Source organism: Gadus chalcogrammus, chromosome 6 (assembly GCF_026213295.1).
Source record: "Gadus chalcogrammus isolate NIFS_2021 chromosome 6, NIFS_Gcha_1.0, whole genome shotgun sequence".
NCBI classification, from domain to species: domain Eukaryota; kingdom Metazoa; phylum Chordata; class Actinopteri; order Gadiformes; family Gadidae; genus Gadus; species Gadus chalcogrammus.
The window spans coordinates 25,801,798-25,824,722 of NC_079417.1; the positions used below are offsets into that span (position 1 = coordinate 25,801,798).

Sequence of the window (22,925 nt, forward strand, 5' to 3'; positions counted from 1 at the left end):
TTTCGTGCGTTGTGGCCGACGCATGCGTACCGCGCAGCTCAGCGTGCTCACAAGATACAGTGACTCCTGCGTCACTTCAGTGCGCCCTAACGCTACACCCCCTTCGGTTTTAAAGAGAAACGCTCCGTCGCGTCCACGCTAATTAGTTATCATATCAACTATAGTCGAGCCTTTAGAGGTCGCTGAAACTTGAATAACAACGCACATTGCGAAGGTATGTATATGTAGTTATACCAACAAACCCAAGGACAGGATTAGGCTTGGTTATTTTTCAACGCATTCTGTTTGTTATACTTGTTAAAAAAAGTTCAGCAGTGGAAATGAACACAGTTCTGAAAGCTGCACAATGCGTTGCGCATGTAATATACTAGGCTTTCCCCACTCTTGCAGGGTTTATTTGACCAGGTGACTGTTAACTTGATCTTCAACTATTTGCCTGCGCTCTTATTGGAGTCTTTGGCTGCCATTCAACCGCTGTCGCTTAGGTGTACACTGAGATCGAGGCAGATGTGACACATCTGCAGCGGTCGATCGGTATAGACCTCTCGCACCCAGGCAAATGTAAAGCACATGCATAGTTTAACTTGTGATGTGTATATTGTAATCCATTTGAACAATGGGAACCTGGGTTGATATATTAAAGAGTAGAAGAGCTGCTCAAGTACAGGCTTTCGAGACACGACATCTGAGTGTTCAGCCCTTACTGCATTCCCAGGTCCCAGCTGTGGTTCTCTGATGACCCCATCTGCCGCGATCGGTACAGACCTCTAGCACCCAGGCCAATGTAAAGCACCACGGATGAGAATGTCCAAGCGTTCTCTCGGCAGAAAGGTAAGGTCAAATAAAGTATGTTTCTTACATATGTTTTGATTCATACCAGCGATGTGCAATATGTTCAACGCAATATATTTTGTGTTCAGTATTCACTTTTACTTTTACGATTAATCCAACATCAAATGCTTATACCCCAATTCTTCCATGACAAAACCCTACGCCTCGTTTCCACATACGTACATTCTCGTATGCGGTCCAACCGTCACCGACCGAAAGTCCATTCATTCCTATGTGATTCTCCGTAATGTCCGTTTTTCCTCCGAGACTCCTCCCCTCCGAAAAATTTCTGTCCGGTATGTCCGTAATATACGTTCAAAAAATATTAAATTTCGCCGTCGTTTTACGGAGATACCGTATGAAAGTTTTTATGTTTTTCACAAAACATGTAAGTACCTGGCAGGCCAAACTCCTCGCAGATCTCTTTCCAAGCCTGGTTGGTTTTGTTTTTATCTCTATGTCGATCCTCATGTTCGAAAGTACCGGTCTCCTAAAAACGGCCGGGACAACGTCGCGTCTGAGTCCGAAATGGGTCCCGTAATCGGACTGAGTGTGGCGGTTGGTTGCCAACGGTCTGGAGGTCTTCCTGAAGCTCCAGAGTAGCGGGACAACGTCGCATCTGAGTCCGAAATGGGTCCCGTAATCGGACTGAGCGGTGAGGTTGGTTGCCAACGGTCTGGAGGTCCTGAGAATCATCCAAGGGAGCGAGACCACTTTGCTTCTGAGTCCGAGATGAGTCCCCAAATCGGACTGAATGGTGCAGTTGGTGGCCCCAGGTCTGGAGGTCTTCCTGAGGCTCCAGAGGAGGGTAACACTTTGAGTCTGAGTCCGAGATGAGTCCCCAAATCGGACATCTTTTGTCCGTAAATAAATTCATGTCCGTACGTAAAACACCAGCGACTCCTTCCGTAAAGTTACGGAAGCACGGATACGAAAAACATTCTCGTATGCGATCCAACCGTCTCCGACAGAAAGTCCATTCATTCCTATGTGATTCTCCGTAATGTCCGTTTTTCCTCCGAGACTCCTCCCCTCCGTAAAATGTCTTTCCACATACGTATGTTTTTCGTATCCGTGCTTCCGTAAATTTACGGAAGGAGTCGCTAGTGTTTTACGTACGGAGATTAATTTATTTATGGACAAAAGATGGGGGAGTGTATGATAATGGCCGTTTTTAGGAGACCGGTACTTTGGAACATGAGGATCGACATATACAGAGATAAAAACAAAACCAACCAGGCTTGGAAAGAGATCGGTGAGGAGTTTGGCCTGCCAGGTACTTACATGTTTTGTGAAAAACATAAAAACTTTCATACGGTATCTCTGTAAAACGACGGCGAAATTTAATTTTTTTTGAACGTATATTACGGACATACCGGACAGAAATTTTACGGAGGGGAGGAGTCTCGGAGGAAAAACGGACATTACGGAGAATCACATAGGAATGAATGGACTTTCGGTCGGAGACGGTTGGATCGCATACGAGAATGTACGTATGTGGAAACGAGGCGTCAACGATATATAGTTTAATCCTGCTGAAATATTCCCGTATCAAAACATTTTATCTTGTTCCCGATCAACAACAACGTATTACTCATTCAAATCTCTTCCATGCAGGCTAACTGTTGGGTGGAACCTTCATTTAGTAACCTTTTAGCGAGCAAGTCTCCTGAAAGCAAGGGGAAAGTCGGCAAGGGTCCTAGGACGAAAAAGGGTGAGACCAACAGCTCAGCACCTCGATCTTCATCCCTGTCCGTTGTCCAAGAGCCACATCAGAGCGACCACAATGTGCCCTGGGTGGACGCACATGCTCCACACTCACAGGTGAACCACTTTACTCATGATTCATTGACCTGGACTAAATATACATTACACCTGTATATATAAAATATCACACCTGTTGATTGGTTTGCTCTTTGGAGGGCTAAGGTTGGAGGAGGGGGGGGCGGGGGGGGGACAGTAAATGGGGCATGAGAAGCCAGTTGTGATGTAAAGGCTTTACGGGCTATACAAAGGAAATTGACTCAATGTGACTTTGTCTGTTGCTGACATGTTTCTGTTGTTTTTTCTCACTGTTTCACTGTCAAACAAAAATGTTTTTGCAGGCTGAGCTCGCTGTGCATAAGAAGAAGATCGAGGAGGTGGAGAACTGGATCAGGACTCACACGGACCCCACAACATCCAAGGTTTCAAATGTGTTGAATGAAAATGAGTGAATGAGCTAAATGTTCATCCAGCCCCCCTGCTCTCAGGTGGACAACAGAGTAGCCCCCCTGTAACCTTTGTAATTTCTTTGAATATGTCTCGGTTCAAGTACTTTTTCCTCTCCCATTACGGTAAACAGGAGTGGCAAAGCTTGCCCTCCATAATAGCTCTAATACAATCATCCATCACAAATAATTCTAGAAATGTTGCTGAACATTGTAATGAATAACCTTGGTCTCCACTGTGTCCACAGGGGGGTATTATTGCTCTGCTGACCGGTCCTTCAGGTTGTGGGAAGAGCGCTACAGTCCAAGTTCTGGCAGAAGAGCTAGGCTTCAGACTCCAGGAATGGACCAACCCTTCCAACGTCTCAGAATACAGAGCGGACCCTGAAGCGTATCGACAAACATTTGAGCCTGGTGTGCACTTTATTTATTTATTATTAGAATGAATGAATTATTTATTTTTTCATTTATTATTTTCTCTGAAAAAAAAGCCGAAAGTCAGCAACAGTTGTACAGTAGATCAATTCACATATCAAGTCTGTAAACAATTCAGATGGTCAGAGGGGGAGCTAATTAATAATATAGAAATCTGTCCTGTTTTTTCCCGCTCTAATTCTTCCTCAACACGACATGCGAAGCATCAAGGTTCAATGGCTTCTTAAGCACCTCACAGACGGGCCTGTTCCAGGAGTTCCTCCTCCGAGCCAACAAGTACAACTGCCTGCAGATGGTGGGAGAACAGGGGCCCAAGGACAGGAAGCTCATCCTTGTGGAGGTGGGCACGCCCAGCACATGCATGCTTACTATTCAGTGATACAGCAGATACTTCTATCCAAAGTGTCCCAACCCTCACACCTTCCTTCTCTGTCGTAATCATTAAGGCCCCGTTCACACAAAGCCGATTTCATTGCGAAACCGCAAAGGTCTTGTACGGTTCGGCCTTCCGTACACACGAAGCCGGCGAATCCGCTGACCGAAACCGCAAACTTCTGAAACCACCCTCAGAGGTGGTTTCAAATCTACCCTGACACCGATTGAAAACCATGACGTCATCGCCCCACGCCTCGACCTCCTAGCTAATGGGCCCGCGGAGTCTCAGAAATCACATGCGAGCATGCGCATAAGGGCAGCCTTTATGCGCATGCTCGCCTCTTCTTCTTATTTAATTTCTTCTGGATTTCTGTACCAGAAGCAGCGCCCCTTATGGGCCTGGAATGTGTACTACAGCGTTTCTACAGATCTACCCGGTTTCGCTTGGCTTCGTCTTTACGGAGATACTTCGAAACCGGATAGATCGAAACCGTAACGGTTTCGCCCGTTTCGGCTTCGTGTGAACGGGGCCTTAGCAATGTCGACTGCATGGGCAGCAAATGTTTGAGTCAATGTTTCTACTCTTGTCTACTTCTAGGATTTCCCAAATAATTTCTTCAGGCAGCCAGGGAGCCTGCACGATATCTTGAGGTAAGCAACAATGCACTGTGGTAGGGCCCGACAGATTCATCGGCCTGCCGATTTAATCGGCCGATTATTGCCTTTTTGAAAACAATCAACATCTGCCTAAAAGACGCCGATAACAACCTATTTTTTTTTATTTTTTTTTTAGAAATGTTATTGCGCTTAGTATCCTGCAGATTGCGCTCCTACTCGCCTTGCTAACTAACAACTTTAGCTGGAGTAAAAAAGAGGAGATTGAATTTTAACGTACAACATGAAAGCACGCTCGCTCAGGCAGCTGCGCGCTCACCTCACCAATATACACAAGACGTGTTGTTTGAGCATGTTGTGCCTGTTTTTCTTTAGGTCCCAGGCCATGTTAATTTGTTATACTGTAGACTCTAACGGTGAGACCATACTGCTCAGCACGCACGTGTTAGTCACTGCTCATGAGCGCAGCACATTGGGAGTTAGTTATTTATTTTACATTTTACATTACACTCATTTTTGACTGTAAATGTATTCTAAAACACTCAAAGGTTCTGCATTCAATTCACATATTCGTCAAAAGTGTTTAAAGTATATTTAAGGTATCAAAAACTATGTTTTATAGGCTTTTTTTTGTTTTGTTTTTAATCGGCCGATTAAATCGTAATCGTAATTTTTCTCTGAAAATAATCGGCATCGGCACTCAAAAATCAATATCGGTCGGGCCCTACACTGTGGCATAGCAGTCGCATAACTAGCACTGCCACCTCAAAGCGTGTGTGTGTGTGTGTGTGTGTGTGTGTGTGTGTGTGTGTGTGTGTGTGTGTGTGTGTGTGTGTGTGTGTGTGTGTGTGTGTGTGTGTGTGTGTGTGTGTGTGTGTGTGTGTGTGTGTGTGTGTGTGTGTGTGTGTTTAGGATTGCTCTGTTTTTCTTTTCAGATCCAAAGCAAGGGTTGATTATTCAGGTGTGGTATGTTTGAAACACGGTATGAATGAAAAATACTTTTTATCTTCTATCATTAAGGAGATTTGTGAAGACAAGAAGGTGTCCGTTGGTATTTATCGTGTCAGAGAACCTGAGTGGGGACAGCCACTCTCGACTTCTGTTTCCTAAGGAAATCCAGGAAGAGCTGTCCATATGCAACATTAGGTCAGCACACACACACACACACACACACACACACACACACACACACACACACACACACACACACACACACACACACACACACACGGGGGAACATTGTAAATCCAACCTTTATTCTTTTACAGCTTTAACCCTGTGGCGCCGACTACTATGAGCAAGATTCTACTGCGCATCGCAACTTTTGAGGCAGCCAAGGTTGGGAAAGTTTTTTAATTCTAATGCATACGTAATTGTGTGTGTGTGTGTACATATTCTGTGCATGTTAAGACATTTGTCTCTTTGTCTGTTTATGCCCACAGACTGGAGGGAGGCTCTGTGTACCCGACAAGGACACGCTGGACATTCTGTGCTCAGGAAGCTCCGGAGACGTACGCAGTGCCATCAACAGCCTGCAGTTCTCCTCCCTTGCAGGTAAAGTGGCAAATACCTTCAATGGCGCCTTTCTGGGTGAGAAGCGTCAACTGTTGATCCGCATGGTTCAACTAATGATGTTAAAGATCCCATATCATGCTTTTTTATGGTTGATAATTGCCTTTGTGGTTACTACTATAAAGGGTTACATGTCTGTTTGTTAAAAATACCCATTATTATTCTCACACCAATTTCAGCCTTTTTCCAAATCGTTTTTTTTTGTATCAAGTCGCTTTAAGGGCCCCCTCCCGTATAGCCGGGAGGCGGGATTTCTGCACTTTAACGCTGCCCACTGCATAGTATGATGTCACACTATTACGGAAGTAAAGTTTGAGCACAATCATCTGTTTCACACACTTATTGAGGGGCGTTCTCGGAGGGAGCGGAAAAGTCGAAAAAGCATGATATCACCCCTTTAATGTTGTAATCCATTTGAGCAATGAGAACCTGGGTTGATTTATTAAAGAGTAGAAGAGCTGCACTATGGACAGACTTTCAAGAAGCCAATCGCGGGGGTAAGGAAGGCTTGACATCAGAGTGTTTCCCACCCCTGACTGCATTCCCAGGTCACAGCTGTGGGTCTCTGATCAGCCCGTAAAACCCAGTTCAACCCATTCTTTAATGGTGTGTGAGGGGTGTGTGAACAGGTTGAACAATCCAGCAATGCTTCCTTGTTTCAATGATTCAGCTTTTTAGATTGTTGCTCTGTAAGATAATTAATGAATGTGTGTGGGTCGTCTTTTGAGTTGTGGTCTGGTAATGTAACACCAGTGACCTAATGGGCCTCCTTTCTCATCAGAAAGGGGACTGTCGCTCCCGAAAAAGGAAAAATGTCTTGCTGTGTTGCCGGGCAAAGCTGCGTGCAAAAGGACACAAGGGAAGAAGCGGTCTAAGGAGAAGGGTCCGGGCGAGACCGAGCAGTGTATCGGAGGGAAAGACGTCTCGCTCTTTCTGTTCCGAGCCCTTGGAAAGATTCTCCACTTCAAGAGTGAGTCTCCCCGGAAGTTAAGTGGAGTACTTTGTGTAACTGCATGCTGTGTTCCTTCTGCCTCCCATATGTCTTTCATTCTTTGAGCATGGTTCAATGCACTTGTTTTGCTGCTCTCTTTCTTTACAACTCTCAAATGTTACCTGCAGACAATGCTGACCCCAGATAATCTGTGTAATTGTCACTGTGCATCGATAAGTTGATCTCGACAAACAGGGAATCATTCAGTGAGGGCCTGATCAACATTTCCTCAGTGTGTGTTTCTCGACAGGAGAGACCGTCGAAGGCCCCCAAGAAGCAGAGCAACACAAACTGCCCCCTCATCTCTCTGAGCACCAAAGGCACTCACTGTTAATCCACCCTGAGGTAGTCCAACCAACTCTAAAACTCTAAATAGACCTCTGAAGAATAAGTCCCGCCTCCGAGGCTCCTGGTTCAATCGGTCAAATGTCTATGGGAAATTACATGTTTTTCTTTAATGATCGTACATAACAAACTCTGTAGGTGGCAAAGAAGTAAAAGCTGCTCACGTATTGAACTACACACTTTTTCCCATCTAGATTCCACTTGGGTTTGGGGTTGCCGGTGCCGTTGCAAACCGGGAGCTAGTTCTGATCTGCGCAGACTTCATAAGTCATACGTCATACTTGTTAGGGAGGTGGGAGTTGCTCGCAACTATTCACAACCTAACATGATGTTCATTTCACGTGTGATTTCAGTGGTCTATATAACCTAATCGATTGCTAGGTTTAGCCTCTTTTCTCAAAGACCCAACTTTTTGGTTAGACTGTGACTGTGAAGAATTTGTTGGCTAACCGTAACGTCTTCAGAATTTCTTACAAGCTATTAAACATAACGATTTCCCACATGAACGAGCAGCATTGGTGCCACCTCCATAGACGGGCTCTGATGCCACTGAATTCCATTTTTTGTGAAGACAAACTATGAAACATTGCCGTTGATATGCAACCTTGACTGGGAGAGTCGTGACGTCCAAATTCTGCGCAGTTCTGCGTTAGCATAATGCTTCTTCATAATAGTTGACTACTTTAACGGCACCCCGATCCAAAACCCAGTGGAATCTCGATGGAAAAAGTGTGCAGTTCAAAACATGAGCAGCTTTTACTTCTTCGCCACCTATAGAGTTTGTTATGTACGATCATTCAAAAACCCCATGTTATTTCCCATAGACATTTGACCGATGGAGGCAGGACTTATTCTTCAGATAGATAATATATCATTTATAATATATCATATTTAATATTTTTAACTTTTACCTGATTGAATAACGGTGTTTACCGTTGTGTCCTGTTGTCCCTGCGGCCTGCAGCTGGTGGTGGAGCGCTCGCACATGTCTGCAGAGTTCTTCAACCTGTACCTGCACCAGAACTACCTGGACTTCTTCTCCACGGTGGAGGACGTGGCGAGGGCCAGCGAGTATCTGTCAGACGCAGATTTCTTCACCGGTGAATGGGCCGTAAGTCTCCAAATCACAAAGACAGTAAATGGATGCTACAGGGGTTGTTTTGTGTCAACACTTTGTTATACGTGCGCACCAATTCCACTCTAGGCAAATTAAGTACTTTTCTATTTTATTCAACCCAAAAAGTAATCTGAATGAGTTTTTTTCATTTTGGGAAAAAATACATTTTCATGCAGAAAGTGAGGGAATACAAATAATTTGAATGACATTGGCTGAATAGCTTGCAATCAATATTTGCTAATTTGAACAGCACTGTGGCGATGATAAAAAACGCCTAATTTCTGTTCTAGTCGCGCGCCGTCATGGCGGAGTACGGCTCCTCAGTTGCCACTAGGGGGCTCCTTCACTGCAACTCTGCCCAGGCTCCGGTCGGCTTCAGACCGCTGCACAAACCCAACTGGCTAATCATCAACAAAAAGGTAAACGCTTTGGAATCAATTTCTCAGGTTACTAACATGGATGCTGATATACTCGACTCCACCAGCGTTGCTCTGTTCCTAACATGTACATATTTAGATGGTGTATTTGTGTTATTAAGGGAGCGGAACGATTGCTGCATTTTTTAAATGGAGACTGAGTTGCTGCAGTGTTGTTTATTTTTTTGTTGAGCAGCTAGTCGTCTCCTTACTCGATGTTAGCGTAAGGTTGATGTCAAATGTGTAGGACGCGGGACTTAATTTACAGAATGTGCATGTTCTTTCATCAAAATCTAAATTATAGTGACGATATTTCCTTTTCACAGCACAGGGAAAACTGCCAGGCCGCCCAATCTCTCTTCATCAACTTCTGCCTGACGCCCACCATCCTCCAAGTGGAGCTTCTGCCCTACCTCGCCAAGCTCAGCAACCCCATGAGAAACCCAGGTAACAACTCACTGCTCCGTTAGAAGGGAGTCGACAATCTGACCACCATGACGGGAAAAACACAGGAGGAAACCGACCACTTGCCAAGGCTTTGTGTTGCTTTTCACCGGTCACATAAAGCCAGCTTTGCAAAGCACTGACAGTGCCGTACGGAAGGAGCTATTGATTCAGCGGACCTGTGATGTGGCGATCACGATCGCTAGAAATATATCTTTCCATCAGCCCTTACGTTGAATAGTACAACACTGGCTCACTCAGTAAGTAAAGAGTAATGCCATAGTTATCTTCAAATTGCTCCCTTAAAAAACAATGTTTGACATTCTGTGTTTTATCCAGTCTATAGTGCAGAATCAATGTAATTTGATGACAAATATGATGGTGCAAGCAGCACTTAAAAGATAAAGAATTGCATGGCACACTTTATTCATAGTCTATGCTTTTTTCACTTGTTGATCATATTTTTTATCCATGGGTTGACTTATTTTCTTCACTTCACAGCACAGATAGCCTTCATACAGGATGTGGGTCAGCTTGCAAATAGGAGGTTTCCTGGCAGGTAACCCCCCCCCCCCCCCCCCCCCCCAGCATGATTTCACGTGGACATTATTATTGGATTCAAACCTCATATCTCATATTTTATTACCAGTTGGTTTTCAGTTAACAATCTTCATTTTTTTAGGCTAAACCTTGAAGCCCTGACAGACAAGGACCCCGGGACACTGGATCTAGATGACGAGGTGGAAGGAGACCAGGCTGGAGCCCTGTCACCTCCGCGGGAGGCCGGGGCAGAGCTTCCTGCCAGCCAGCCACAGCCCACAACGTTTGAGGCCCTCATGAAGGAGGAGGACTTGCTCATTGAGGAATATGACAGTGAATAACCCTGGGAACCTGAAATTGACTTATTGGTTCAAACCGTTGCTTCTCATCTTGTTGTCTGATGTAGTCTATTGTTTGTAATATCAGCACACCAACTCGGCACCCCATTGTCATTCTCTTATAAGTGCATCATTGCTTAACATAATTATTATTGTATTTATGCGTGTTGTATTTGCAATTGTTTTGCTGCCTATATCTGTTGAATTATAGGCCTGGCATAGACCCGACTGTGACTCCTTGGATCAACTTGATCATGAAACATTAGGAATAAGTTAAACCTTCACATGCTTTTCTTTTTCACTTGTTCACGTTTCATAGTAGTTCAATCGCATTTTTTTCGCCTATTCCTTTGTTTTCCAAGTTGCAGGCGATAACAATAAAACTTTGTTACAGAATGAGTTCAGTCATCGCGGTACCGTGCTGTCACGCCCGCTTCACTCCACGCCCCTTGGGATAATATTTACTCAGCAGTAGGCTCAGTAGGCTCCCTTTAGACGGCCTCTGACGCTGGAACCGACACGCAAAAGAGGACTGATTCGTTGTGATCTTGTTTAATAAAAACGACAACTCATCCGGTCGTAGGCTGTATGGCAACCATGTGAGTAGTAGTAGTAGTAGTAGTAGGGACATGAACCTGTGTTGTTCTGGTTCCGCACGGATGGCACAGACGTCCGCTTCCTCAAACGCAATGGTCGCACAACTAAAATGAAACAAGTGAACTAGGACACCTTTGAGAGTAAGTAAGTTTTGTATGCAAGTGAACCAGCCTCTCGTGGTGAAATTCTGTTAAATTTGCCAATGTACTCCTATGTTTGTTTGTGTGTGTGTGGGTTAGAGACTGACTGACAACTGATAACATAACATAACATAACCTGCAGATGCAGGGTAACGTAGACGCTACTGGAGCAGGAGTCTTGGATGATAACATGGCAGAAGGAGATCTGGGGGACGGTATGGACATACGTCTGGCGGCCCTCGACATCCAGACCAACGGGCCCCAGCAGCCTGTGACCCCCCGCGGAACGGAGCTCCACCGAGACAGCACAGTGAGCGACACGGGCTTCTCTCTGACATCGTACGGCATGCCGAATACGTCGTTGAAAACAGGATCAGGTATATTTTGACACCAGAATCATTAGCATTCATCTTTTGAAGAGTCGCATGTGTACTTAGAGGTCCCATATGCTACTTTATGAATGCTTTAATATGGAGTTTTCGAGCGCGCGTTGCGCGCGCTCAACCTCTATTATAATTAACAGGGGTAATGTTCAATGGAAAGTGTACTATGCATGTAAATCAATTATTAAATAGCTTTGACTGTTATTCAGGGCTGATAAGTGCATTGACATTTTAAAATGCAAGGCAACTACTATTGGTTAGTTGAAAATAATAATCATTATGAGATTAAACATCTCTTCCACTGTCCTGGCCAAGACAGGCAGTAGCCTACAGTCACATATGGCATACACACAAAACATAAGAAAAAATATAACCGCAAGCGGAGATTAACGGGATACGAGCAAAATTAAAAGTCAAGAACACACAAATGGAAGATATATAAATATGACAAATAATTATGAAGGAAAGATGTTGATGAAGATGTTCCACTTAATGCAATACTGTGCCTCGGCTTTCAGGTGAGCTGCAAAGCAATGGCCGAATGTCATGTTCAACATGCTATAATCGGGATTTTTACTCTCAACCTAAGATCACCTGTATGTCGAACAGCGTAATGATCGTAATTTAAAAAGAAAGAAAAGAGTGAAACATTACTATCATGTGATGAATATGTTTAAATGTGTTGGATGGCAGAGAGAAAGAAAAAATTATAGTTTGACAATGTCAATGCCTCTCCTGGAACCGTCACCTTATCGTGGTGGAGAGGTTTGCGTGTCCCTGTGAACCTGAGGGCTGTGTTGTCTGGAGCCTTGTGCTCCTGGTAGGGTCTCTCATGGCAGAGTGGTCTCAGGCGAGGGGCCAGACTAAGAATGGTTCAAAAATCCTCAATGAATATCGAAAAAAGAGGAGATGTGACCCGGCCCGGAGGAAGCCCGGGGCCCCCGTCTGGAGCTAGGCCCAGACGGAGGGCTCGATGGCGAGCGCCTGGTGGCCGGGTTTGCCACGGAGCCCGGTCGGGCACAGCCCGAACAAACTACGTGGCACCCCCCCTCTCTTCATCTCATGGGTCCACCACCTGTGGGAAGACCCGTTGGGGTCGGGTGCGCAGCCACATGGGTGGCAGCGAAGGTCAGGGGTCTCGACGGACCAGACCCGGGCGGCAGAAGCTAGCTCTGGGGACGTGGAACGTCACCTCGCTGTGGGGAAAGGAACCGGAGCTTGTGAGGGAGGTGGAGCGCTATCAGTTAGATCTGGTGGGGCTTACCTCCACGCACAGTCTCAGCTCTGGTACCGTACTCCTGGATAAGGGTTGGACTCTATTCTTCTCCGGAGTTGCCAAGGGCGTGAGGCGCCGGGCGGGTGTGGGGATACTCATAAATCCCCGGCTGAGCGCCGCGGTGTTGGAGTTTACCCCGGTAGACGAGAGGGTCGCCTCCCTGCGCCTAAGGGTTGTAGGGGGGAAAACTCTGACTGTTGTTTGTGCGTATGCACCAAACAGCAGTTCAGAGTACTCGGCCTTCTTGGAGACCCTGAATGGAGTCCTGTATGGGGCTCCAGTAGGGGACTCCGTAGTTCTGCTGGGTGACTTCAACGCCCACGTGGGCAACGATGGAGACACCTGGAGAGGCGTGGTGGGGAGGAACGGCCTCCCTGATCTAAACCCGAACGGTCGTTTGTTATTGGACTTCTGTGCTAGTCATGGATTATCCATAACAAACACCATGTTCGAACATAAGGGTGCTCATAAGTGTACCTGGTACCAGAGTACCCTAGGCCGAAGATCAATGATCGATTTTGTGATCGTGTCATCTGATCTGAGGCCGCATGTTTTGGACACTCGGGTAAAGAGAGGGGCGGAACTGTCAACCGACCACCATCTGGTTGTGAGTTGGATCAGGGAATGGGGGAAATTTCCGGATAGACCTGGTAAGCCCAAACGCGTAGTGCGGGTGAACTGGGAATGTCTGGAGGAGGCCCCCGTCCAAGGTATCTTCAACTCACACCTCCGGCGGAGTTTTTCTAGCATTCCTGTGGAGGTTGGGGACATTGAGCCGGAGTGGGCTGTGTTCAAAGCCTCCATTGCTGAAGCTGCGGTGGCTAGCTGTGGCCTCAGGGTCTTAGGCTCCTCAAGGGGCGGTAACCCTCGGACACCGTGGTGGACACCGGTGGTCAGGGAAGCCGTCCGATTGAAGAAGGAGGCCTTCCGGGATATGATATCCTGGAGGACTCCTGACTCGGTTGCAGGGTACCGACAGGCCCGAAGGGCTGCAGCTGCTGCCGTGTCGGAGGCTAAGCAGCGGGTGTGGGAGAAGTTCGGAGAGGCCATGGAGAAGGACTTTCGGTCGGCACCAAAGTGTTTCTGGAAGACTATCCGGCACCTCAGGAGGGGGAAACGGGGAACCGTCCAAGCTGTGTACAGTAAGGAGGGGACTCTGTTGACCTCAACTGAGGAGGTCGTCGGACGTTGGAAGGAACACTTTGAGGAACTCCTGAACCCGAATAACACGCCCTCTATGTTGGAGGCAGAGCTCGAGGTTGATGGTGTTTCGTCGTCAATTTCCCTGGTGGAGGTCACTGAGGTAGTCAAACATCTCCGCAGTGGCAAAGCCCCAGGGATTGATGAGATCCAGCCAGAAATGCTAAAGGCTCTGGGTGTTGAGGGGCTGTCATGGTTGACACGCCTATTCAACATCGCGTGGGAGTCGGGTACAGTGCCAAAGGAGTGGCAAACCGGGGTGGTGGTTCCCCTGTTCAAAAAGGGGGACCAGAGAGTGTGTGCCAATTACCGGGGTATCACACTTCTCAGCCTCCCTGGTAAAGTCTACTCCAAGGTACTGGAAAGGAGGGTTCGGCCGATCGTCGAACCTCAGATTGAAGAGGAACAATGCGGTTTTCGCCCCGGACGTGGAACTACGGACCAGCTCTTCACTCTCGCAAGGATCCTGGAGGGGGCCTGGGAGTATGCCCATCCGGTCTAGATGTGTTTTGTGGATCTGGAGAAGGCGTATGACCGGGTCCCCCGGGAGAAACTGTGGGAGGTGCTGCGGGAGTATGGGGTAAAGGGGTCTATCCTCAGGGCCATCCAATCCCTGTACTCCCAAAGCGAGAGCTGTGTTCGCGTCCTCGGCAGCCAGTCATTTTCGTTCTCGGTGGGTGCTGGGCTCCGCCAGGGCTGCGCCTTGTCACCAATCCTGTTTGTGATATACATGGACAGGATATCGAGGCGTAGTCGTGGTGGGGAGGGGTTGCAGTTCGGTGGTCTGAGGATCTCGTCACTGCTTTTTGCGGATGATGTGGTCCTCATGGGATCATCGGCCTGTGACCTTCAGCACTCACTGGATCGGCTGGCGGCCGAGTGTGAAGCGGCTGGGATGAGGATCAGCACCGCTAAATCTGAGGCCATGACTCTTAGCAGGAAACCGATGGATTGCTTACTCCGGGTAGGAAATGAGTCCTTAGCCCAAGTGAAGGAGTTCAAGTACCTCGGGGTCTTGTTCGCGAGTGAGGGTACTATGGAACGTGAGATTGGCCGGAGAATCGGAGCAGCGGGGGCGGTATTGCGTTCGCTTTACCGCACCGACGAAAAGAGAGCTGAGCCGCAAGGCAAAGCTCTCGATCTACCGGTCGATCTTCGTTCCTATCCTCACCTATGGTCATGAGGGCTGGGTGATGACCGAAAGGACGAGATCGCGGGTACAAGCGGCCGAGATGAGTTTTCTCAGAAGGGTGGTTGGCGTCTCCCTTAGGGATAGGGTGAGAAGCTCAGCCATCCGTGAGGAACTCGGATTAGAGCCGCTGCTCCTTTACTTAGAAAGGAGTCAGCTGAGGTGGTTCGGGCATCTGGTAAGGATGCCCACTGGGCGCCTTCCTTGGGAGGTGTTTCAGGCACGTCCAGTGGGGAGGAGACCTCGGGGAAGACCCAGGACTAGGTGGAGAGATTATATCTCAACACTGGCCTGGGAACGCCTCGGGATCCCCCCGTCAGAGTTGGTCAATGTGGCCCGGGAAAGGGAAGTCTGGGGCCCCCTGCTTGAGCTGCTCCCCCCGCGACCCGACCCCGGATAAGCGGAAGAAAATGAGATGAGATGAGATGAGACAATGTCAATGGATTGAATCAAGTGTTAATACACAGTGTTATGTATTTTCCTGATTCTCTAGCTAAACAGGGGGGATGGTTTGATGTGTAAAAGGAACTAGATGCGGAGTGATACGTCACTACATGAGCAGCGTAGGAATACTGGTGTTGGTTCCTGAACCTAACCTGAAGTAAAGATACGTTGAATCTTATCCTCAAGTGTTAGCACGATACAATATATATCCTACTATGTTATCTCTGATCTATTCTATGTTCTACCAGGGTCCCTGGTGGACCTTTCAAAAGAAGAGCTAAGAGAGCGACTGCAGGAGGCAACTGAGGTAGGACAATGCAGAAATAAACATTTCAATCTTCTCTCAAAGCTTTTGAATGATACACTCGCTTAGGATCTGGCCCCATACCTCACTGCAAGCATTACAATACACACTTCTTCTGGTCCTGTCTGTGTCTGGAGACACTGGAGGTTCTACGCTCTGAGCTGGAGGTGACACAGCGCCACCTGGAGGGGAAATACGAGGCATTGAAGACCCTACAAGGAAAGGTTCTCTCTCTCTTTCTCACACACACACACACACACACACACACACACACACACACACACACACACACACACACACACACACACACACACACACACACACACACACACACACACTCTCACACACAGTGACACACATTCACACAGACACACAGAAGGACCTGAGGGGCAGCATGGGGCTCAGGAGGTAGAGTTGGTTAGCTGGTAACAAGGTTGCTGGTTCGATCCCCTAGCTCCCCCATGCTCCTCCCTCGAGTGTCGAGGTGTCCCTGAGCACGACACCTCACCCTGACTGCTCCCGACGAGCTGGCTGTCGCCCTGCCTGGTTGACTCTGCCGTCTGTGTGTAAATGTGTGCATGAATAAGTGAATGTTAGGCAGTATTGTAAAGCACTTTAAGTGGCCACTGGTTAGAAAAGCGCTGTGGAAATGCAGTCCATCTACCATTTATGATGTCATGCAATCTGAACAGCTTTAACACATATTTGTCCTACTTATGGAACTGGGTCATTTTGGAACATGAATCAGTATGTTTTTCACATAGTTTATTTTATTACACTTTGCAATCACATTAGTGTGCTGTTGCAATGCATTTACACTATCTGACAACATGTGTACTGTACTTCATATACAATAACCTTATCAAACAGCATGTAGCCTAAGTATACAGTGTGGTTCAGATGGGGGGATAACAATAGCTGAAAAGCAAGTTTCATAGGGTAGAGTTAGGCTTACGTTCTATAACATCATGAGGGCCACCTCTGCAACATCTGGTCCCCTGGGGGGTGGGGTGGCAGGAGATTAGGAGCAAATTAAGTTAATTGGGCAACACCTGTTGACTGACTGCTCCTCTGCTATTCCAGCAGAGAACAAGCCTCTAACTGGTCTAATCTCTGGTGGAATCCATCATCACTTGCAACATTACATCCTGGTACGGCTTCCTCACAAACGCAAGCAAAAGCAGACTTAATAGATTAACTAAGCAAGCAAGCAAGCTAATAGGAATACACCAGAAAGCGCTGGAGGATCTGTATATCCAGGCAGTGGGAAGGAAGACCAACTCCATCCTCTTAGATCCCTCCCACCCACTCCATCCTTGTTTGGATCTACTTCCTTCTGGCAGAAGATTCAGAATGCCTTTGGCCAGGAAAGCTATCTACAAAAAATCATTCATCCCCATAGCTATACACACACAGAACACTCATTCCTCAAAGAACTCACACAAATAACACACACACACACACACACACACACACACACACACACACACACACACACACACACACACACACACACCTCCAAGCCTTCAGTCAAAAGACAATTTTCTAGTATGGCAACATACTAGACAATAAAGCTTTTTGAATCTTGAATCTTGAATCTTTGAATCTTGAACTGTCTCACCCTATGGTCTCTCTTAACAAGGGTGACTGTTGGATTCTCTCTCTCTCTGCCTCTCTCTGTCTCTGTGTCAGTCCATTCAGCAATGCAAACCACTGATACTACAGACTTGCAGCTCATTCTGACAATTAGATATTTTATGTTATTGGCCTGTGTATAAAATGTAGCACTGTTTTTTTGTGTGTGTGTTATATCACATGTTGTATTCAATGAGACCAACCAATAAGCCGGGTTCTATCCTATGTCAAGTACTGCTGCTACAGGTAGTAACATGCCTTATTACATCTGTATTAACAGCTTAATCAGGAACATTTAAACTGCTTCAATTTTTTTAGTTTTGTTTTTTCAGTCACCATGATGCCAGTCACAGTACAGCAGTGGTTAATAAGACATTTGCTATTTTATGACATATTTTTATTTATTATTATTTATTATTTTTATTTTTACTTGATGCAAATCCGAACATTATGTCCTATGGCCTAATACCAGGGTGTGCTGTCCTTTATGACAGACGATCCTGGAGAAAGCCACCAGCCACACCAAGAGCCTGCTGCAGAAGAGTGAGGAGCGGGCCAGGGCCCTGGAGAAGGTACATGGGTCTCTGTTGCTCCTATAGCTTCAGGGGGTTCTAATGTTTACCTTTCCTTGTTGTTAAGGAGAGTTCTCTTGGACCCCCTTGTCGACCAACAGCCTAAGATGGCTGTTGGTCAACAGTGTTTTCCATGCATGTCTCGTATCCCTTATGCTTGTATTCCGTTGCCTGTACTCGTTTCTTCAGGTGTTTTAATGATGTCTGCTTCCTCTGTGTTTTTTGTATTCTTAACTTATCACCCACTTTCCCTCTACCAACTCCTGCAATTTGCCAGTCAGCCGTTGTAAATAGGAATGTCTGCAACTTAAATGAGCAAATCCTCTTTTCTGTGTAGGAGGTGAATGGCTTACAGTGGGAGATAACGTCCAATCAAGTGCAGATAAAGAAATGTGAACAGTCATGGGAGCAGAAGTTCAACAGGTTGGATTGTTACTTCATACACATTTTCATATGCATTTTATTCATTTATATTTATTTTTCAACAGGAACTTTACAACAATGGCATCAATAGCATCTTCACTGATCCCCCTCTTGAATATTTCCAGAATGAACAGTGAAAACCAGGCACTGACTAGTAGTCTGGAGGAAAGGCTGAAGGAGAGCCGAGAGCTGAAGGCTGAAAACACAGGTGCCTGCATCTTCTGTGTTCACACATTCCTCGGTGTGTGTGTTAGTATGTGAGTGTTTGGGTGTGTGTGTGTGTGTGTGTGTGTGTGTGTGTGTGTGTGTGTGTGTGTGTGTGTGTGTGTGTGTGTGTGTGTGTGTGTGTGTGTGTGTGTATGTGTGTGTGTGTGTGTGTGTGTGTGTTTGCGCGCTTTTTGATCTTTACTCAAGATCATTCGCCTCGAACAACGTTGTGTTTATGCAGTCGCCTTACCAGACTGATAGCTGGTACCGCATATGTTCTATACACCCACCCACCCCCCATTAATTGGTGAGTGTGCAAAACAATGTGAAACTGACATGGTATCCTTTTGAAAAAGGGTTGAGTCAACAGTGCATGGAGCTTCTCTCCATGCTGAGCGTTAGAGAGCAGAAGGCCTACGAAAGCACCAAGCCTCCGTGTGGCCATGGGAGAGATGGCACCCTCCTTGAGGTGAGTTTGAAGAGACCTTTTATCACAGCATTTTCTTCCACATCTTGCAGTTGAGCAATTCTTTCGCTTATCAAAAGCATGCATGTTATACGATCTAAATGAAATCAATGAAAGTGTATAGAATAAAACGGTCTACATCGTTATATGATAACTTGTATGTTTCGAAAACAAATAATAGTGGTGAGGTGGCAAATGGTTCTCCTCAGCCAGGGATAAGGCAGTAACAAGAGCCTGGCCAAAGAAACAAGCAGCAATGTCTGAAAGGTGTGATCGCTCTGTTAAAAGACCACTCCACTAGGGGAGATAGGTTGGATGGTAACGTTCACTGAAAACAACCTGTTTTGAGGATAGGATACGTCCAGGGCTGGATATAAATGGTAAATGGGTTGCTTTTACAAAGCACTTTTCTAACCACTGGCCACTCAAAGCTCTTTATAATATTGCCTAACATTAACCCATTCAAACACACATTCACACACCGACCACGCAGAGCGACAGCCAGCTCTTCGGGAGCAGATAGGGTGAGATGTCTTGCTCAGGGACACTTCGACACTCAGCTAGGATAGGAGGAGCCGGGGATCGAACTAGCAACCTTCGGGTTACCAGTCAACCCGCTCTACCTCCTGAGCCACATGCCCAAATATATATCATATCACAGATATCAAACTACGGATAATGTATTTACCAGAATTGTTTTACCATACCCTTCAGAATGGTTGCTCTGAAGCCAATTTAACATTAACTACAAAGTTGTGCACCATGTCGAATTCAGGCCGGCTCTGAGGAAGTGGACGTAGGACGATGGCTCATTATAGAGGGCCGACTCCGACAGACCTCTGTTGACCACCTCTCTCCCCTTGGTTGTTGTTTGATCCAGTTGGCGGTGCTAGGGGCCTGCCGCTGTCCCGGGGTCATGGAGTCCTGTCCTTGTGCCAAGACCGCTGCTGCTAGCAGGACACAACTCCTGCAGCTCAGACAGGAGGTCTCTATCTGCTGCTGTTCAATACTACAGTGAACTGCGCTCAATCAGCTCTCAAATGTATTGTCTTTGTATATTACAGTTTTTTTTTATTGACCATTTGTGTGTGTGTGTGTGTGTGTGTGTGTGTGTGTGTGTGTGTGTGTGTGTGTGTGTGTGTGTGTGTGTGTGTGTGTGTGTGTGTGTGTGTGTGTGTGTGTGTGTGTGTGTGTGTGTGCAGCTGGACCTCCTGGTGAGGAGCAGGGAGGAGGCCCTCCTGATGGCGGATGCTTTCCGCATCGCTTTTGAACAGCAGCTGAGGAAGCGGAGCGACTGCCTCCTGCTTCAGGCCGAGGCGCGCACGCCCAAGTCCCACCCTAGGGAGAGACAGGGCAAGTCCCACCCTAGGGAGACACAGGGCAGGTCCCACCCTAGGGAGACACAGGGCAAGTCCCACCCTAGGGAGACACAGGGCAAGTCCCACCCTAGGGAGACACAGGGCAAGTCCCACCCTAGGGAGAAACAGGGCAGGTCCCACCCTAGGGAGACACAGGGCAGGTCCCACCCTAGGGAGACACAGGGCAAGTCCCACCCTAGGGAGACACAGGGCAAGTCCCACCCTAGGGAGACACAGGGCAGGTCCCACCCTAGGGAGACACAGGGCAAGTCCCACCCTAGGGAGACACAGGGCAAGTCCCACCCTAGGGAGACACAGGGCAGGTCCCACCCTAGGGAGACACAGGGCAAGTCCCACCCTAGGGAGAAACAGGGCAGGTCCCACCCTAGGGAGACACAGGGCAGGTCCCACCCTAGGGAGATACAGGGCAGGTCCCACCCTAGGGAGACACAGGGCAGGTCCCACGTCTCTGCTCGTCTCTCTTAGATCACCTAACCCCTAGCTGTGTTCTTTATTTTTTTTGTCGTCTGTACACAGGGCCTCATTAAAAAAGAGTCCCGGGACTCAATTGAGCTCTGTGGTTAAACAAAGTTTATGTATATGATTAGACGTTAGTTTGTCAGTTTCAAAAAGGCACCATTTTATTTTTTTCAGATCCAGAATAATATTTGCTATTCAAAACAATTGGCAAAATATCGATATAATGCTAATTATACCGAGCAATACCATGAATGGGACATCTCTGCTCCCTGTAATATAAGACTTCTGCTTCATGCACAAAAAATGGTGTTAATGGTGTACTTAACTAAGACTTGTGGCGCTTTTCTCTTCAAGGTGCAAACAGAACTCTGGTTGGTGTGGCTCAAAGACTAAGAGCCATTCTTCCCTCGGGCCTGGAAGCCAAAGCATCACTTGAACACACCGATACCCTGCAAAAACTCCTGGACTTGGTCAGTCTCACTTAACCACATGTAGCCTTATACCTAAACTCAGTCATCTCTTACCCAATACACATAGCATGCTCCTCTCATCAGATGCGCAGTAAGCCCTGTGTTATGCTCTATGCTCCACTACAGCTGAATGACAAGGAGGAGGCTCTTGCTCACCAGAGGAAGGTGAGCCACATGCTGGCCCACAACGCGAAAGAGCTGCAGAAACAGTTACCTGTTGAAGCTACGTGGCCATTAGACTCGCGGACCATTGTAACTCTACCCCCCAGTCCTTGAGGAAGTCACAGTTCAAGACAAGCTCACTGCTAAGTCCATCAGGTTCAAAGAATAAGCGATACCAGTTACATAACTCTACTGTTCCTCCAAAGGGAACGCAAGACACTCCGAACCCAAAAGAGGTGTCATTAGACGGTGCAGCCCACTAAGATCCCGACCGGAGAACCCCCAGCCAGAAAAACTCCCAAAGGAGAACCCCCAGAGACAAAGACCCCCAGAGGAGAACCAGCTAACACAAAGACCCCCACAGGAGAACCACCAGACCCAAAGACCCCCACAGGAGAACCACCAGACCCAAAGACCCCCACAGGGGAACCATCATACCCAACGACCCCCACAGGAGAACCACCGGACACACTCCGCCAGACCAGCCACCAGAGCCCGAAGAGCCACTAGATTCCAAGAACCTGCCAGATGAACTAGCAGGAACTTATACCCTTTTAATGCAACCACCAGACATTGAGGGACCACCAGATGCCAACACTCAGTTACCAGAATCAAGGGAAACCAGCAGCCACAAGATCTACCTGACACCAAGACCCTGAGGACTATTAGATGTGAAAACCCATCCACAAGAACCACCACACACACCAAGACCCATCCATAGGAACCACTAGACAGCAACAACCTTCCATAGGGTCCACCAGACACCAACACCCATCCATAGGGTCCACCAGACACCAACACCCATCCATAGGGTCCACCAGACACCAACACCCATCCATAGGGTCCACCAGACACCAACACCCATCCATAGGGTCCACCAGACACCAATATACCCATCCATAGGGTCCACCAGACACCAATATACCCATCCATGGGGTCCACCAGACACCAATATACCCATCCATTGGGTCCACCAGACACCAATACCCATTCATAGGGTCCAGCAGATTTGAAATACCTGTCCTTGGTAACTACCAGATGCCAGGACCTAGCCACCAGGACCACAAGATACCCTACACCAACACAAACAATCATGGCACAAACCAGACCAAAAATCTTAGGCCATAGGAAGGATATTTGGTAATTCAATAATAATAATAAAGGCATTGATCATTCAATGGCTTGTTTTCATTTTTAACCCTTATCTTACCGGAGCCCATTGAGACCAGGGTTTTTTGTTGTTTTGTTATAGTGCTCTGGGAACAGCGTAGCAATCCGTTTTGCCATGGTTACAATACGTCAATTATAAATATCTGTATCTCTGTACTGTGTCTTCCATTAGTCTCTGGACGACATTGGGAGCTTATCAGGGTGACACTTTGAGAAGGGT

General features: G+C 47.1%; 2 protein-coding genes across 3 annotated transcripts in view; both read left to right on the forward strand.

Moving 5' to 3' along the window:
- Positions 1-73: 73 nt before the first annotated feature.
- rad17 (RAD17 checkpoint clamp loader component) lies at positions 74-11,258 on the forward strand. Of its 2 annotated transcripts, none has more exons than XM_056592079.1 (18): positions 74-214; positions 716-831; positions 2,449-2,655; positions 2,937-3,017; positions 3,290-3,455; positions 3,680-3,816; positions 4,450-4,502; positions 5,487-5,612; positions 5,735-5,804; positions 5,909-6,020; positions 6,820-7,008; positions 7,280-7,374; positions 8,339-8,485; positions 8,782-8,910; positions 9,234-9,354; positions 9,853-9,910; positions 10,034-10,970; positions 11,109-11,258. In XM_056592079.1, the coding sequence occupies exons 2-17, from the start codon at positions 799-801 to the stop codon at positions 10,230-10,232; spliced, it is 1,923 nt and encodes a 640-aa protein (XP_056448054.1). In that variant the 5' UTR covers positions 74-214; positions 716-798; the 3' UTR covers positions 10,233-10,970; positions 11,109-11,258. The 2 variants fall into 2 exon arrangements, with proteins under 2 accessions (XP_056448054.1, XP_056448053.1); XM_056592078.1 differs by having other exon boundaries at positions 10,034-10,966.
- Positions 11,259-15,992: 4,734 nt separating this feature from the next.
- ccdc125 (coiled-coil domain containing 125) overlaps positions 15,993-22,925 on the forward strand; it is a 7,433-nt gene continuing 500 nt past the window's right edge. The window contains exons 1-8 of the mRNA XM_056592080.1: positions 15,993-17,969; positions 18,307-18,392; positions 18,518-18,600; positions 18,956-19,068; positions 19,946-20,050; positions 20,268-20,418; positions 21,258-21,373; positions 21,500-22,925. The exon at positions 21,500-22,925 is cut by the window's right edge and continues 500 nt beyond it. Of these exons, the coding sequence (XP_056448055.1) occupies positions 18,519-18,600; positions 18,956-19,068; positions 19,946-20,050; positions 20,268-20,418; positions 21,258-21,373; positions 21,500-21,649 (717 nt within the window). The 5' untranslated portion in view covers positions 15,993-17,969; positions 18,307-18,392; position 18,518 and the 3' untranslated portion in view covers positions 21,650-22,925. The remainder of the gene's footprint in view (positions 17,970-18,306; positions 18,393-18,517; positions 18,601-18,955; positions 19,069-19,945; positions 20,051-20,267; positions 20,419-21,257; positions 21,374-21,499) is intronic.